This window comes from Gymnogyps californianus, chromosome 2 (genome assembly GCF_018139145.2).
Source record: "Gymnogyps californianus isolate 813 chromosome 2, ASM1813914v2, whole genome shotgun sequence".
NCBI lineage: Eukaryota > Metazoa > Chordata > Aves > Accipitriformes > Cathartidae > Gymnogyps > Gymnogyps californianus.
The window spans coordinates 139,512,404-139,530,981 of record NC_059472.1 but is presented as its reverse complement, the minus strand read 5'-3'; the positions used below and the strand labels follow the sequence as shown (position 1 = coordinate 139,530,981).

The 18,578-nt window shown below is 39.3% G+C and overlaps 1 protein-coding gene across 3 annotated transcripts; it reads right to left on the bottom strand.

Moving 5' to 3' along the window:
• Positions 1-7,255: 7,255 nt before the first annotated feature.
• C1GALT1 (core 1 synthase, glycoprotein-N-acetylgalactosamine 3-beta-galactosyltransferase 1) lies at positions 7,256-18,165 on the bottom strand. Of its 3 annotated transcripts, none has more exons than XM_050892134.1 (4): positions 18,136-18,165; positions 12,991-13,230; positions 10,613-11,280; positions 7,256-8,194 (listed from the first exon to the last, which is right to left on the bottom strand). In XM_050892134.1, the coding sequence occupies exons 2-4, from the start codon at positions 13,211-13,213 to the stop codon at positions 7,985-7,987; spliced, it is 1,101 nt and encodes a 366-aa protein (XP_050748091.1). In that variant the 5' UTR covers positions 13,214-13,230; positions 18,136-18,165; the 3' UTR covers positions 7,256-7,984. The 3 variants fall into 3 exon arrangements, with proteins under 3 accessions (XP_050748091.1, XP_050748093.1, XP_050748092.1); XM_050892136.1 differs by lacking the exon at positions 18,136-18,165 and adding an exon at positions 17,786-17,873; XM_050892135.1 differs by lacking the exon at positions 18,136-18,165 and adding an exon at positions 17,005-17,018.
• Positions 18,166-18,578: the final 413 nt, after the last annotated feature.

Sequence of the window (18,578 nt, the reverse complement as noted above, 5' to 3'; positions counted from 1 at the left end):
GAGTTTGGTTTTCTAAACGGTGTTTGAAAATCGGTTTTAGACATGATTACCCTACCTGTCCTTGAAACACTAATCATATTTCAGCTATGATTTCAACAGAATCTACAGCAGAATACATGAAACCTGCTGTTTTCAATGGTAAATGTTCGAACTACTGGTGCTGGTGAAGCACTCTTCTGTGCTGGGGAAAATTTCAGACCCTCAGGCGTGATTTTCATACGATTTATGATTAATCCCTGCAGAGTGCTTACCTGGGCTACAAATCTACGAAGGATATGGGCTCCGGTTTACAACCACATCCTCCACTTGAGATAGAATAGCCAGAGAACAGACATTTAACAATGTTGTACTCCCAAATTTAGTAGAACTAGGAGATTGAAGACAACATTCATTTAAAAAAAATTAATTACAGAGACATATCTATTTTGATTGACATATTGATTTCTACCAAGTACTCAGGATTTGGCCCTAAGTTAACGTTTGCCTTAAATGTTATGCTGTCCATCTCCAGGGGCAGGGAGCAAGACGACAGCGCTTAACAGCACAACATTCAGGTGACTCCTAGTTAAGAATGCACGTGGGACAGTGAAAGGAAAAAATAAAAATCATAGTCCAAGGTTTTAAAGGTGCAGGGTACTAATGCACGTTAATTTCTAAGTCTTTTTGATTGGTTCTTACACAGAGGAGGCAGAGTCAAGACCTTGACTACCTGAGACCATGTAGGATCCAGAGCTGCTGGGGAACACTGAAAACTCAGGGTGGAACTGGGAAGCAGCAGCAGCAGCAGGAGGCTGATCGGGTTCTTCAGGTGACTGAAGTTACTGACAAAGCTCCTTTCCTTGCAGCGGGTTAGGATTTTATCTTAGGAGGAGAATGAAATCAGAAAAGGGCAAGGAGTTGCTGGAAGCCAGGTTAGAAATTCAAAGAAGCAAACCAGCCTTTTTGACTTCAAGATGCCAAAGTGATGGGTTCACACGTGCCATAGTTTGGTTTTGTACAACTGAAGAACAGTACTGCAAACTTATATACCTACTCAAGTAAAGTTTTAAATGAAAGGAAATAAGCAAGCTGCTCACATCAACTTTTTATTTAACAAACATTCCTGCGAAACTCCCATCTCTATTCAGATCTAAATTTGAAACTCTGTTGCCACTCAGCTTTGCAAAAGACTGTTAACCTCTTTGTGCAAAAGTAAAAAATAAGATAGTGACTCTAGCAACACTTAACGGACAGTTGGAAAATTCACGTTCCTTTTAGAAGAACATTGCTACAAAGAATTCCCTCTTCTCTAAGGAAAACATTTTTCCTACTTCTTTAGCACAACTGGCTGCTAGAGTTTGGAGCCAGTCCACCTGTCCATCCTACCAAACTGAGAAGTATTTTAAGCATCAAATGATAAAACATGGTTCCAACTCTTGCTTTGGTAGTGACTCATTTAGGCTGATTTTAAAACATGTTGCAAGTTAGTAACTTCACTGAAGGCAGTGTGCCATTTCACATACAGACCTGAAGTGAGCCGCAGCCGCTTGGGAGTGTGAAAATGACAACGACCCATCTGGTATCACGTAGTCCTCAAAAAGCACTTTGCAGAGCAGAAGGTGAAACTATTGACAGGAAAAGGAGAGGAAAAAAGCGGGGGGGAATAAAGATGGGAATCTGTTTAAGAGACAAATCACACCTACAAAGAAGGTAACACCTTGAATATGCAAAAGAATGGACGCTTTCTCATCCCCAGAGCTGTCTAACACATCAGAGAAGCCCCAAGTAGAACTGGGACACTGGGGTATGAAGTTTTGGTCAGTACCACTGCAGGCTCCAGCACCCGAGGCTTCAGCCTCCCTAAATAAAACAAAGCTTACAGAAAAGCATTTTTGGGGGAGGAAGGAAAGAAGGGACTGTGCTTCATGGCTTGTAGTTTCACCACAAAAGAGGGGGCTGAGGGAAAAAAAAAGAGTTAAAAGGAAAGCGTGTGGGTCACAGCTCAAAATCACATCAGATCTGAATTCCAGTGTTAACAAAAGCATACTTAGAAGTAATCTCCCTGCCACGTTTTCTTGACTAACCAGCGTTGAGAGCATCTCTACAATTTATTTTTATTGGCATTTCAAGCAGTCTTGCAGGAATATATATTAGAAAGCTGAAAAAATGGAGGGCTCAGGCTGTATTTCTGAATGAAATAACCACTTTTCCTTTATAAATGCCAAATACCACCCTAACACCTAGAAGTAAGATCCCACGATCCAGCTGTTTTCCCAAGTTTATGTTAAATTACTTTACATGTGGAACAATGAAAACGTTCACTGCAGGTTTCCAATTTCCTCACTTTTTCCTCATATAGTTGTCAGTCAGTCCCTCACTACCAAATTTCTGGAACCCATAGAAGGGCCTCATTAAGGTGAAACACTGTCAAAAAGGAGGAAAGACTGCTAAACGTTTTGCAGCGAGAGCTGGAACAAGCAATATGCAGGCATATCTTTCCCACAGCTTAGAACAAGCTTAGCAGTCCCTGGGTGTAAGATATTTACATAAATTTCTTTTTAGTTCACACCAGTGCACAGAGAAGAACTCTAGGAAAATTCTCTTGAGCCAATGAAGCGTTCTGTAAGTGAGCAGGTTATGAGAGCTTACCGTCATTTAAAGATATTTCACTTGTGTCTACAACTTCTGGTAATCAATACAGAGAGTCTGTTACATATTAAAAAAAAAAAAAAAAGGCAAGTAAAGCAAACCCACACTTACGAAACAGTTTTTCTCCAGGGTAGTAGCTGTAGTTTTTGTTCTGCTCCAGTACCCGCATCGCCCTGCAATTTGCTGGATCTAGTTTGATCCTGACAGTTGAAAGTTTTAGTAGCATTACATAAAAGCATAACCTATGCCTGAAACTTCAGAGAGGAGCTTTTATCGTCTGTTCAATTGGCTGTTGTTCCTTAGCTAAAATATTCTAGCTTTTGAGCACAGATAAATAGGTTGTCACACACTTCCTGCACTTTGAAATGAAATAGTTAATTAATCCAGGTTAACAGCACTAGCAGGGTCTATCACAGTACATAAGGTAATGAAACACAGCTGTACCGTGCTTGTGCCTCCCATGTCCAACAACCAACGTTTCATACATAGAGACATCTCCCATCTGCATAAGTGGAATATTCTTTACTGCTGAATATTATTCTGCATGAATAGCAGAAAGCTAGGTTAGAAAGCACAACCTTTAAATCTTAACAGATTTTTTTGCAGAAGAGGTTCACTGAAAGAATAAATCCTTTTAAAAAAAGGTAGTTAATTTTGAACAATTTTGCTTTATTTTTGAGGTATCAGCTATAGTCAGTTCACTCAGGACTCTGTAACAATGTGGAGACACTGAAAAATCAGGACGATGCAGAAACAGCAGCCTGCTTATGTGACTCTAGTCCTAGCACTTATGATTAATTTTACACTTTAAAAAAATACCACTTTGTTTTCAAGGTAGCTTGCTATTTAATAGCATAAATGTAATAACAGAAAACATAGCACGTGTGAGAAGCTTTTTGACTTTCCTGTACCCACTCAAGAAAAAAAGTAAGAATGTTTTTATTAGACTAAATTGTGCTGCTATGCTACGCTACTAGCACACAGGAGGGGTAAATGAAGACAGACATGAACTATGTATGAGATAACTTACTTTATTTATTCAATTCTCAACTTAATTTTGATGCTAAAAATTGGTCAAAGGCACTTCAAAGAAGGTATTTAAGAAACAAATCCTTATGGTGATCATTCCAGACAAGTCACCAACTTATATCTGCCATTAGGGACACGACTACCTATAATTGCAAAGTGAAACATTCACAGGTTTTAAGTGGAGCATACTGTCCAGCAGCAATATTCAGTTCTTTTAGAGCACTAATAACATCTGTGGAGTATTTTAAATACAATATGGTAAAACAAAGCAAATTACACTTCTGGAGTTCCACAGAAGCTTTTCTTGACAGAAAAAGGACAAAATTGTCTTTCCAAGTGGTCCTGCATTAAGGGATCTATTTTCATCTGTGCGTGCACTATCAACATCAGTAGCAGGTACATCAGAGAAATAACCCGCACTTTTCTGTCGTACAAAGATAAAACACCCTGCTCAGACAGCAAACTGTTTATAAGAGGTCTATCAGCTACTCACTAAAATTTATACTTCTGGAAGCGTAACAGAACAAATGGCAACGTCAAGAAAAAGTGATTTTTAACACATACCCCCACCAAAGCAAAACAAAGAAAGTGTCCTTAAAGGCAAAAGGTACTGGGAAAAGAGCTTCCGCAAAATGACAGATGGTGCTAACATCACCAGCGTTTAACCTCTTAATGAAGACCAATATAGACTGCAAAAATGAATTGGGAATGAAAGAAGATTAAAATTGGTCTTTTTCTGCAAACAAAGATTAATACTATCCCCTGATTAAGAACAGTGATCAGAAGGTAATTTCTTGGCATTCTCATTCTTCGTGAACTAAAAAAACACTTAACACAAGATTAAACTGTTACTCTGTTACACTAAGTGACATTCCCACATCCAAGTGCAAACAACTGCTGCCTAGTAATTTCAAGAAAACTAGTTCAAAATATTTAGATGGGTCATTTAAATCACTATGGTGCCAATGGAAGCTTTTAGGTTTTATAAAATTATAAAAAGAAACCTCTTTTAGAAACAAAACAAAATAAAAACACAAAGCAATAATCGGTATAGCCTAAGAGAGCCTATGCTGCTGTGCTTCAGAAAGGTCTATCCACCTGAAATACAGCAGCCTCCTTGGGCTGCAGAAATACTCAAACTCAATAAATACTTTCTCAAAGCACAAAGACCTGAGAGTGAAATAACAAACTACTAATAGTAGTGTAATATTGTACATGAAAATTATACTAACTGTTCACATTCCAACCCTGTCTACTGAAGCTTTTGAAAGTAGTGAGATACAAACCAATTACTTCAGAGGTATCAGCGCATTGTTATGGCAATACAATTCAACAGAGAACAACAGCCCTCTGTTATAATCACAGAATGTAAAAACCGATACTTTTCTAGCTTGTCTGGAAGGAAAAAAAAATTCTTTGCAGTGCTGTTAGAAAGGCAAAAGAAATAGATTCAGAGGCCTAAGCACAAGGACACTTTAAAACAAAGCAAGAATGGATATTTGAAGAAAAGGCTGGTCTTATTTCTCCAGATAGGCCACCTGTTTATCACAAGGTAGTATGTTCTTAGCCTTATTCCCTCAAGACATGGAACTTGTTCCTTTATTTCTCCATTCCCTCTGAGGTCCTGCATGTTTTGTGGAAAGGGACATTCCTGCCCTGCTCTGCTAAACCCACAAGCCCCAGCTGGGCAGCAGACAAGAATTAGAACTGCTGCTGAGAAAAGGCTTCACCGTGAGCTCAGCAGTGGCTGGTTTAACTTGCCACCTCAGCAACCAACCCTGCGTGGAGCTCAAACATCTCACTACCTGCTTCCTCTTGTCCACTTGAGACTTCCACATGATGAAACTGAAAAACCAAAGACAGGATAGTCAGGATAGTAAGGAACAAGAAGAGGAAATGATGTTATTGCACAGGGCAGCACAGGGCAAACATAGGACACAAATCTGCAGAAAATACGCAAGATTAATTCTGCCTGTTGTGGTAGAAAAATCTTTAAATCCCCATGGATGAACTGAGGAAGAAAGCAGTAATAAAGGAACAGTACAGTAGTTCAGTAGATCTTGTACATGGGCTGAATTTACAAAGAGCTTAAGTTGGGATCTTGATTTCATTTTATGACTTCCTTAAGTATTCCAGAAAATTTTAATTGCATGTTTGAACAATGCCACTGGAGTTATCACTACGATATGGATTTCACAATATTATTTGGTTTGTGCTGCACGTGGGATAAACATTTAGCTCACAGAAGGAAGCACCTCTCAGCGTGGTACCATCCATTCTCCTCTGGACAAGCATCCCTCTGACTAAAGCAAACTGGAGACTTTTTCCTTTTTTAAACAAATGTTATAATTTTCTACTTAAGTCAATTAACATAAAATAAAGCTTGTGTCCCTCTCAGTACTTCAGAGGCAGTCTTGCTCGTAAAAGACCAACAGATTTAACCGTGCAGGAACTATTCGTTTAACTAATACCTGATATATGAACCCAGCCTACATTCAGGCTGAGATGTATGTAGTATTTCAACTCCATGAGATACTTCAGTAATTGCCATCATGCTGCAGAGCAATGGTCAGAAAGGAAGTCATGACTCTCTACCGTTGGACAACAGATAGAACCCCAATCTGTACAAGAACTATCTATGGACAAAAAATTCCAGTACTTTATGGTAACATCCTCTTCCAGGAACATCCTGAAGGACAGCAGTAGTAAATAAGGCTGTCTGCTACCAGTATGTGCCCTTTCCAGAACAATGACTGGAGGCAATTAGGTTATGTCCAAATTCATCAATATGATGAAGGTGAAAAGTGATAAAAAGATGAAGAAACTTTTGTTCAAGTGTGGAATAAAGACACACCTCATCTCAAGCTTAACCCCATCCCCCATACTGCTATTCACTCAATTTGAAAAAGACAAAATCAGAAAGTTTTATGTTAACTATATAAAACATGGGCTTGGCCTCTGAAAATTTTTCAGTAATTAAAACACCTATTTTGTCCCACACCAAGAAAATGTTTTCAGTTAAGAGGCAGAGATACTCATAAAGTAGTGGAGAAAGTTAATGCACTTTGAAAGATTCCTGCATTCAGGCTGGCTTACCTGAATAACTATATACTTCAGCTTCAAAAAGAGTGAAATAAGGATCATTTAACATTTTGTTCTGAAAAAGGTAACAAGCAGATACAGAAGAAATTTTTAAAAGTGGAGGGGGAAAAAAAATTCAGAAAAGTGAAATTAATTACTTCAGCCAAATAAACTATATGTGTAGGGAAGCAGTCAAATCGGCTTTGCTGCAGTTTTAAAATAGGACTTGTTTGTATCTGTAAAAATTTAATGAATAAGGTACCTCCACAATCTCAAAGTATAGTGATGTGAAAATTAAATGGAAACAAACTAATTATAATACTGGCTGAAACCAAGTTATTATAATGCCATTGTAACTTTGCTAAGATACTATTCTTTCTGGTTTACATGGAAGGTGTGATGGAAGAGAGACTTCTATTTCTATCTACCTTATCTTATGCTGAGAAATTCTGAGATGAATTTTTATATCCATTCAACCAATAGGGTAATTAAAAAAAAAAAAAAAAAAGCACCACAGGCAAACGTGAGCAACTTGCATCACCTCAGCAATTTAAACAATAGTAACTATTTCTGGGTTTCTCCCTAAAACAGTAGTGATCCAACTTCGTATTGTTTAGTACAACAGAGACTTAAAAATTTTAAAAATAATTCATAGCAGTGAATTCCATTTCTGAAACAATTCAGATTAATCTTTTGGGTGGATCTCTGCCTATTCATAATAACCAGTCTGTCGTTAAGGCAAAGCAGACTTGAGACTCTATTTTCACACCTCCCCCTTCCTTATAGGGCAAGGTACAAAAGGAACTTCAAGATATGAGAACACTAGAGAAAGCCTCATGAAGTATTTGTGCAGCATTCAATTTCTAATATTAGAACTGACCTAACAGAACATCTGGAAGGAAACAGAGAACAGAAAAAGGAACAGAAATACTGTATGATTATCTTTGAACCCATCCACTATGTTTTTTAGACAAATTCTTCCAAATATTAGTGTACCAGAACAACCTCCTCTTTCACAGCTTTAGGGCCCCAAATCTTCATGAGCAGGGCTGCAAGGTCACACTATCCAAAACAGTCAGAGCCAGCACCGGACTCTATTGTACACAGACAGTGACAGGAAGTACTGCCAACGTGATTTTTGAAATAAGAATCACCATGAGTAATTTTAGTCCACAAGCTTCATGCAGGAGTTTGAGGAGAGTCTTATTCATTGTACTGGCTTCTTTTTGTTTTCTTCAAAGTCCAATTAATTCTCAGAAATTTTTTGCTTTAGCTTTTGATTATCCTCCAGTGCTTCATTTTTGCTCTGCTCTTCTGGATTCTTTGCCAAATCAGGATTGTACCGATACAAATACCCATATGGACGGAGATGATATATCAAATATTCCAAATGATACATAGTCACGGAATCAACATAGTGGAATGAAACTGCTAGATCGGAGCAGCATCCAGGACCCTAAAATACAAAACAAGCCAAAATAATCAGCAAGAATTGCAAAACATGCCCTGGATTAAAGATCCAGGAAGAATTCAAACACATACTTGACTTCGTGGTAAGAAATTCACTATCATCAGTCATACATATACTTCAAAACTTAATGTTAGGCAAGCAAAACGTATCAGACGTATCTGCCAAAGCATCTTTCCAAAATAAAGTTGGACAAAGTCTTTTGCTTCTGTAATCAAGCCAGCGAAAAAACTAGCTGCTCTCATTAATGTCAGAGGTTTTTTGCTTTTCCATACTTCTTTTTTTACGTTGGTGTTTAAACAAAATCAAGAAGCAGAAGCAGGTCTAAATGCATTGCATTTATATATGAAACAATACATGTTTGTTACTCATGACAGCATCCATCCAGAGTATATAAGCCAAACGTGTGTGCGCATGCACCTCTGTGTGTGTTCACACATTATACAGTTTGGCAAAATTGTCAGTGTCTAACTTCCTCCATATAGAAAGTTGTAACAAATCATTTTGGAACTATTTTTGTTTAAGTTTATTAATTTCAGTGACGTTATTAAGCATTTTTAAGAGCTAAAAGATCATTGTTAACACATTTGTCACAACTTGTATTTTTTAGCTCAAATTCAGCTTTGAGAATGCTTTTCTGGAAGACAGTTCTGTGAGGTTTTTTCCATCAGATTTGATTGCAGAGCTGCTAATATTCCAACTCTAATTGGAACTAAGATTAAATATTTAAAGACATTGAAGAGAAAAATTGTTATATAATTGTTATTCTTTCAATACTTACTAAGTTTGATCAGTATAGCTTGTTTTTGATACCAGCCGAAGTAGCCTCTATCCAAACACAAATATGATAGGACAGGATCAAATACGCGATTTCCATTATGGATCCCCACCACCACTGCATCAGTTACAGATGTAACTGTCCACAGCTCAGCCACCCGTGAACTGCAACCATAGCTAAAGCTGCTGCATCCTGACACACTAAATACAGCATCGTAGCTGTTTTAAGCTACAGAAATGCTCTAGCCACTGAATACAAGTATAAAAATAGATGCTTTACAATGAAAAGAATCTACTGAAGGACTAGACTGCTTTTTTTCCCAGCTTTACTGTGTAAAAAATCCCACATCCTATCCTTGATTTTGGCCACTTATGCTGATCTCAAAGCTTGCTGAAAAATAATACCTTTAAAAGTGAGATTATAATCCTAAAAAAGCAGCTACATCACAGATTATATGATCATCGAAGTTTACAATGCAGAACACCTTCAGATCGCTTTAATTTCAAGTAGCGCCCTGCTCCACCACCCCCCCCCCCCTTTTTTTCTTTTTTTTAAACCAGAGATTTCAGATGTGGAACACAAAGGACAATCTGAAGTTCTTGCAGTAAGAACGTTTCAGCTTGTAAATGCTATTTTTGTTGCTACAACAAAAGAATTTTTAAAAAATGCACTTTGCCAGCTCTCATGCTTGCCTCCACTTCTACAGAAGGGAGGCAAGAGTCCAATACAACTACACAAGGAAATCTAATCATACTTCCTTGTTTGGGTCACGCTTTTATTTCACTTCTGGGCAGCGTTCGTTCTTCTGTAATTTTTTCAATGGAATTCACTTACATGTACATTTTAACAACCTTCAATAAAAGAGTGAGGGCAGGGCAGCTACCAGTGTTCAAGCCAGGTAACACTGCACACAGTTATCAGTGATAAGAGAAGTACATTGCAGCACATCTCCATTTGCAGGGAAAAAGACTAGCAGGCAGTACAGTCACGCATACCATTACCCACCAGCCCCTCCAGTAACTTGGGAATCTCTTAGACAACGTTAGCCAACTATAATCATGAGCAAGTCTCAAAATTAGTTCTATTTCTACAGGTTTTATGCAAAACTTGCTGTTGGGTAGAAGATAAAGGTGTATCAGTGCCACCTTCCCTTTCAGTAGGCTTTAATGTAACTAAGCCATACTGTTTGACCCGGCTCTGTACAGTGAGCATACACACCTTGGAATGAACCATGCAGTTGGGTGGCTGGAGAAGCTAGGGACACCGTGTGTGAAATATGAGGGAATAAAACAGAACAATAACTTTGCAAGGAAGGTAGTAGTGGTGACACTAGACAAACGTGTCAAAAACCTTTCACCATTTTTTGATGTCCACAGAACATAGCAAAACAGCAATAATAATTTAAGATTCACTAGCTCTTCTGGAATGTTAAGTTCTTAGCATCAACTTTTAGTTGATTAGTGTATTTAACACATCTACACACAGGTGTGTCACAGGATATCACAACAAAATCTTCTTTTCTGAAATATATTGAGCCGCTATTAAACTGCTAATTCACACATCATACACATTCATACACACCGTAAGAAGTACTTCATAAAATGGGTACCAGGTTCCTAAGGACTTACCTCTACAGCAGGATAATAATTATAATTCCAGTACCAGAATGTTTTTGGTAGGTATCCTCTGATTAAGTGATGTTCTGGAACGAAGGGATGAAAGGTTTCTCTACCACTTGTGTCCCTAGAATCTCCTGCTTCCACATTAATGATCTCCATGCATTTTCCTAGTGCTAGGTCTTCAATAGAGGAACTGTGAGAGCATTTGTTCGTTTTAAATGCAGCAACAAATCTCTTCAGAGCTTCTTTGCTCAGAACGTATCCTGCTCCTCCACTCATGTAGCCCTGTTTCACATAAGGCTTAAACCTTCTTCCAAAGTATATTGGTTGTTCAGGACTGTATTTTGAAAGAAGCCATCTCAAATTGTCCAATATAACATAGGTATCATCATCTGCTTTCATAAACCAATCAGCATCATCAAAATAATGGTCATATACATATTGAAAAGCTTTAATAGTCTTCCAGTACAGTTGGTCCCTGCCTTCTTTGGTTTCTAAGCCCACAGTTGGGAAGTCTTTATTTTCCTCAGAGCTCATAAAAAGTATTTTATTACAGCGTTGGGCCCAAGTGGCCTTAACATGCTTGGCTTTCTTTTCTAGATTTTGAGGTCCAGTCATGACCCAACACAGTATTTTCACCTTCTGATACAGTCCCTCTGCAATATTTTTATTCTCATCTAAAAAAAGAGGAAAGTTCCAAAACAATATTAGACTTGATTGCAAAACAAACTAAGAGCAACCTCCCCCCAGACATTCTGTTTCTAGATCAGAAAAGACATGCAGAGAGAGAAGAGGCGTTTGCTTCCAAATGTACCAGTTAATGAAATTAATGTTAGATTTAGGAAGAAAAACAAACAAGACTCCCAAAACCAAGAAGCTAAAATTCTTAAAGCTACTTCAACTTGACATGATAAAGGAGAGCATAAGAGCCATATCAAAATGGGTATCTGTTCAGGGAAGTGCGGCTTTAGAAAACCTTGATTTGTACATAAAAACTGTTCGGAGGCAACCTCTTTATGATGTTGGAGAATTAATGAAAATTAAAAAGCCGAATATTTTTGCCATTCACAATGAACACAACTTAATGATTACAACACAGAAAGGTCAAAAAGCTAATAAGCTCTGTTATATATATTCATGTTAACTAACAAAACCTAATAAATATTTCTAAAACAGCAACATATTTTTGAAGGAAAAAACAGACGGTAAGCCAGAAAGAAAGAATTTATCACCAAATCAAGTTAACTCTTATTTGTAAAAAAACAGATTAAACAAGTTAGGCTACTATGAAACTAGTATTATTGTTGTGCTAAAATGTTTTTATTTGCAGACAATCCAACAGAATAAATAGACACAGTTATCTGAGGTGTGTAATATAATGTTTTCCAAGCTGCCAAGGCATTCACTTCCCTCAAAGAAACTTCTGCACTTGATACATACAGAGCGATTTTAACTCATGTAAAAGAATATTCCATGGAGAGTGAGATCTGCATAACTGGTCCTAAAATATTCCTGCTTACACTTTAAGCAACAACAGATCAGATTTCTTTGTAACAATGTTCTACAATTACATGTGAAACACTCACAAACTTGTCTTACAAAGTTTGCAGTTTAAATACATTTAAATAGCAAATTACTTATTAACATCCTCTTCAGCAAATGCATTATAGTGCATTTTTTCTCATCCAAACTGTCCCAACTCGGACACTATCGGTATTTAGGATTTAGAATGAACTTTTAATGAGATGTGTCAAATGTAAAAGTACACCTGAAATATTAGAAGGGTCTACCTTCTTGGGGTGGGGGAATAAAATCAGAGTGCAACAGAACTTCTCTGTTTTTGACTGCGAACTGCAATCTGTGTTTGGGCTGCTGCATAATCAGCTTGGCAAACAATGCCCACAGTGACCCTCTCTGCCCCCCTGCCCTGCCCCAATTCCAAGTTTTACTAATCGTGTCAAAAAGTGAGTTTGGGGTTTTTTTAGCTTTATCTAAGAGGCTAGATCAAAAGTTAGAAGTGGTCCAAAATTAGCTTCTTCAAGCTAAAAAGCAATTCAGCCACATCTACAATGCTAGCAAATATATCTGCTTAGCAAAACCACCATTTTATGTCAATACTTCCTTTGAGAAGTTCCTGCTCCAAACAAGTCTGGATACAGAAGCTGGACAAACAGTTGGGCTCTAAGGAAAAAAAAACACTACTGTAATAAAAATGTAAAAAAAGAAAACCACCATTCAGTAGACCTCAGGAGAACAAAGTTATTTAGATGTAACCTGAACATGGGGAAAGTGAAAAAAAAGAATTCATACAAATTCTTGGCAGTGAAGAAAGCAACATTTTGCAAAAAGGGAGCATATTATATAATTAATCAGGCGTAACAAAATACCTTTATGTTGTCCAGAGTCTGCATTGAAATTCATTTGTCCTTGCAGAGGATTGTTATCAGTATCTGCTGAGTGTTGACCATGTGGATCATTGTGAAGGATATGAGGCTGGATCTTAACCTGGTCTTCCAGTATAACGCTAAACAGAAGATAGCATACGAAAAATCCTATTGCTGATCCAAAAATGAAGGTTAGAAGGTTCATCAAAGACTTAGAAGAGGCCATCTCCTGAAGGTAATACACTGTCAAAAACAAATGAAAAATACATTAAGCCACTTAACACAGAAATCAAATCTAAAACTACAGGAAGAAATCAAGGACTAAATCTCTGGAAGTAGAGATCTCAGTTCTAGCTCAGATTCAGCTCCCCTAGGCTTGCATGGAAGTTTAAGTACAAGAGCAATACAAATATTCATGTAAAATTGTACAACCATTGATAAATTTAGTGCAAAAGGCCTATCGTATATTCTTTAGCTTAAAATTATAAAGGACAGTCATAAATCACAATAGTCACTGTAGCTACAAAAACATTCATTATATTTATACAATATTTATACAAGAATGTATACATTTAAAGTGCAGTATCTTAATTATAAAATTGTAATATATGTTCACTTCTTTATTCTCTTCGTCCCAAGAAATCCGCACTTTAAATTGTAATATCTAAGTCTTTTACGAAGCTAAAAGATGATGATCAAAGGCAATGTACAGGTCAAGATACAATATGGTCATGAGATGTACTTAAACTCCAGGAGTAAGTATATTACAGGAATTCTTTAACAGATGTCAAACACAAGCAGATTTTGAAGAGTTATAAAAGCAAATCTACCCTCAAAGTAGGGCAGTTTTCCTTCCACTTTTAGGAAGTACTGAGGATAGACTTTCAGAAGAAAGAGTAAGACAACATCTGATTTTCATACAGAAACACCCATTTTTAAAATGTATTTGGAGGAAGAATAGAAGAAAATGCATCAGCTTCAAGGCCTCTTCTACACATCAAAACCCTTGTATTCCAGTAATAAAAAAACCCTTCACTTCAGCCACACCCTTGCTCCTCAAAAACTAAAGGACTTGGCAGACTATTTTTATAAAATTAAACAAAATCAGCATCTATGCCTGCATAAAGTGAGCTTTATACATCTGAAACAAGTGTGATTTTTTATATACTAAACACTTGCAAACCAATTTCAGGCTGTTGAGGCCTGAGGCCTTTTCATCTTTGCAAAGGGTTGAGATATTTTCTAATAATTCATGACTAAACTACAAAAACATTGACTGCTAAATATATACTGGATTCAAGCCAGAGCCTTACAAACAAGTTGATGATGTTCCCTCCATTAGGATCATTCTTGTCGATGGGCAGAACCCAATTTAGTTAGTTAGGGAGCCAAAAAAAGAAATTTATGGAATGTACAGAGCATCGATGAAAACCATCGATCAGAAAAGAGCTGCAGCCACCAAAACAACTCATTTAGCCTGCACCCACTTCTCTCACTGGCTGCACAGAGTCTACTGGAAAAAGACTGTCCCCAAGCAAGCTGCATGAATCACTTTGCAGCAATACACACTCCAAATACCAGCCTTCTGTCTGTCTGAGCGGTCTCCTGAACGGAAAGCAGAGAGGACAGAAAGCAGGTGTGCATATTGTTAGGTTGGCACTTTCAGAAATCATCAGATTTACTGCACACATGCAGATCTAGATCATTTGAGAGTGAAGCAGCTCTAACGTGATATACTTTTCTTTCCACACTGCTAGAAAAAGGAAAGAAAACTGGAAGCATGACTTGAAGCACAAAATAAAAATCAAGAAACTTAAAGATTGTATCAAATTCACATAATTATAACTGTGGTTGATAAGGAGCTGTAGTTCTTTAATATGAAAAAGCACATTATACAATTTTTTAATCATACATTGTCTTCCCTCAATTCAGTGCTACATCTTGGTGGAGACTAATGATTGCCTTTAGACATCACATCTTGAAGTATAAAATTGACTATTTGACTATATTATCACTTGTGACCCAGGCTTTGAAAAAATGACTTGGTTTCCAGCTTTATTTCTATTGTCTTATATGCCACTAACTTGGAAAGAAAACATGAGGACTTAGATCAGGTGCCTTCCAAAAAAAAAAAAACCCAACACAAACAACCCCACAAAAACCTAAAACATTTAAGGAAAAGCCTAGACACACAAGCAGCCTATGACACTGAAAAGTATCCACTGTACTAAAATTATTATTTTTTGATTTTCACTTTCCCCATCTATCACCACAAAGTTCCCTCAAAATTTGCAATACACAAAGGGAGAGGGCCAGAATAAAACAATGCCTTCCTTCAGCATATTAAAAGGGGAAAAAAATAAAAATCCATGCATGCACACAGCATAGCTACAGCACTTTCTAGAATAAAAAGTCTCCATTGTTCCACTTTTCAATATTAGGTGTCTCTTTGCCATACAATTTCAGCTATCTGCTTTAACAGCTGTTAAAATTACTCTTGCTTGGAGAGAAAAAAATAAAATCACTTGAAAATAACTGCTGCTTATTAAACTATGGAATTATGTTAAATTAGATTCTTTAGAAAAAAACTTTAAGTGTACTGGAAATGTTAAAAGATAAAAAAGTGCATTCATCACATTTGGAAATCCCAAGTTGATTTGGCAGTATTCCACAAGCAAAGATGATTTCTGGGAACAGGTAGGGACAGATGCTGAAGCTATACTTCATATTTGATATGAAATGCCTCTAGTTACAGTTTTCAATCTAAAATAATCTGCTCACTGTTCTATCAATTTTCTGTCAACAGACTGGACCACTATATACATGTGTATGTATCCATATGTTTATAAACTCCATCAGTAAACAGGACAGAAATCTTCATTTTTTATATTAGCTTGATATTTGACATAAGCAGAATCTTTCAACTTGCCAGCAAAAATAACTAAATGCTATAGCATTAGACTAGAACCAGAAAATGTCTAAAAGGAAGGTCAGTTCTTATTATGATAAGCATCCCCACTCAGACTCTTTGTTGACGTTCTTTTCTATACAGGGATTTATTCAGGGGCAAGACATGCAAAACATTTAAGTGTTCAAGGTCAGGTTGGATGAGGCTTTGAGCAACCTGATCTAGTGAAAGATGCCCCTGCTCATGGCAGGGAGCTGAACTAGATGATCTTTAAAGGTCCCTTCCAACTCAAACCATTCTGTGATGCTATGATTCTATGACATACAGAGAGGGAAAAGGTAAGTGCAAAACCTACCAGGTCACTAAAAGATCCCCATTTTTATTCCTATTTCTATTTTTACTTCTCGTGAGTTAAAAAGCAGACACTATGTAAAAAAAGACATACAACAAAAGCCTAAGTTTAAATTTAAATTATGCTCCAATGCTCTATCATGGCAGCTTAAACAAATACATCTATTTAGTTATTCATGTAGGTAGCCCTATTCACATCAACCAGACCAACAAATATTTTAAAATTCTATCACAGCTTAACAGTCATTGTAGATTTGAATCCAAATTTAAGTTTTGAGAGCCAATGATTTCTGCATCTTCAAACGTACAGAAAAAGTAATTTTCCTCTATTAGGGGCTGCTGAACCTGGCAGCCCAATGGAGACAAGGCTGCTGCAATTCCATGTCCCCAGGTCCAGCCAGTGACAAGGCTGTGGATGTATTCCCATAGCTGCACATGCAAACACGCATATACACATGGCTGACCATACAGATCAACAGTGCTAAAAACAGTGTTCATCCAAATACAAACATGGTCTGGCCTTATGCTGCTCCTCTTCCTAGCTGACCAGGACAAAAGTCCGTTAGTGGGGAATATACACATACATACAATGTGGATCTCTCCAGTAACTGGCCTCAGACAATCTATCCAGGAACCAACCCTGAATCCTCAGCCTCCCCAGAGCCCCGCTCCCGTTGCTGGTGCAGACCTCCTCACCTAGATACACACACACACGCAGCTCCCCAACTATGAGAAATATGACTAGCCTACACACACACCTGGCTGCTCCTTGTATCCCTTACTTATGAAGTGAGGGGGAAGCTCTGAGACGCCAGCATGAAACAGAATGTAATGTTCTTTGAGAGCTGCATAATTAGCAATTAAATTGATCTCTACTACCACGTCCTTAACAGTCAAGCAACACATTAGAATAAAGTCAAAATGCAGAAAACGTAGTTAGCTGTGCAATGCCCAAGAAAGGTCCTCTGCTTACTAAGTCCCGTTATTTCTAGAAGCTTTATACGTACATATTCATGTGCTTCTAAAATGAAGCTATATGCAAAACAGTTGTACATTTGCTAATGTAGTCTGCATCAAGGATTACTGTGAACTGCTGCAGTTTCCTATCAACTAAGCACAAATTATATTTTTCACTTTCAAAAATATTTTGTTTTTTAAAAAAAATATCCAATGTTGTAAGCATTTCTTTGGAGAGGATCTTTTTCCATCAAAAACTCTTGGTTGGTCTATCCAAAAATATAGACAACAAAAGCAAAGTATTTTGGTACAGGTGGCCAATAACAGCATTGAAACAAGATGTGTAACAACCCACAGCACAGGTGCGAGGGAAGAAAGACCTTGGTAATCTTCTTCTTCATTCCAAAAGCTGACACCCTCCTTTAGCAACAAGCTATCATTCCCAAAGCATGGCTTTCTAGACCTCTGCTAACCTAGTTCTTACTGAAGGGAACTGTGACGTCAGTCCAGGAAGTCCCCGTTACAAGGAGCAGGAGGCGGATGGGTGGGGAGCAGCGAGCAATCTGCCCCTCCAGAATGTACCTTGCTCCCTCCCTTGGGGCTCCAAGGGACTCGCTGTCTTCCAAGGAGACTCCTCCTTCGGCGTCTCTCCTTCCCGGGCGGGCAGCCAGGCACCTGCTGTCCCCGCAACCGCGGCTCCTGCGGGCACCCTTCTCGCCGCCACCGGGGTGACATGCACCGCTCCGGCCACCTCCTCCCGCCCCGTCACCGCAGGGAGGCACCTTCCGCACCTTCCTTCACGTCGCCTCCCCAGATGGGGCGCTGCCTTCAGAGGCCTGCCCCCCGGCCTCCCCCCAACGATGGCCCGGCCCGGCCCGGGGCCCGCCGCCCCCTCAGCACCGCTGGCCGCTGCGGCCTGCCCGCCCCCTCACCTCGTCGGCCGGCGGGGGCCCGGCGCGCGCTCAGCCGCACGGCCCGCAGGCAGCCGTTGGCCGCGCGCAGGGGAGCCCGGCGCCAGACCCGCCGCCACCGCCGGCACCATCCCGCGGCCCCGCACCCCCGGCGCGGAGGGGCCGGCACCGCCCCGCCGCCTGCTCATTGGGTGGCGAGCGCCGGGGGGCGTGGCCGGCCACGGCACGCGCATTTAACCCTTGCCCGCCGGGCGGGCCCCGCCGCGTGGCGGCTCGCTCGTTCCCTCGCGTTCTTGCGCGCCCACGGGCGCCGCCGGTGGGGGGCGCGGGAGGACCGCGGCCTCCCCGACCGCTCTGCCCGCCCCACCCCCGCGCGCGGGAATGACGCGTGGGGACGGGAATCCGTCCTTTCTTCCCCCCCCCCCCCCCCCCGGCTTGTCCGCCGGGAGTGCGGCCACGTCGTC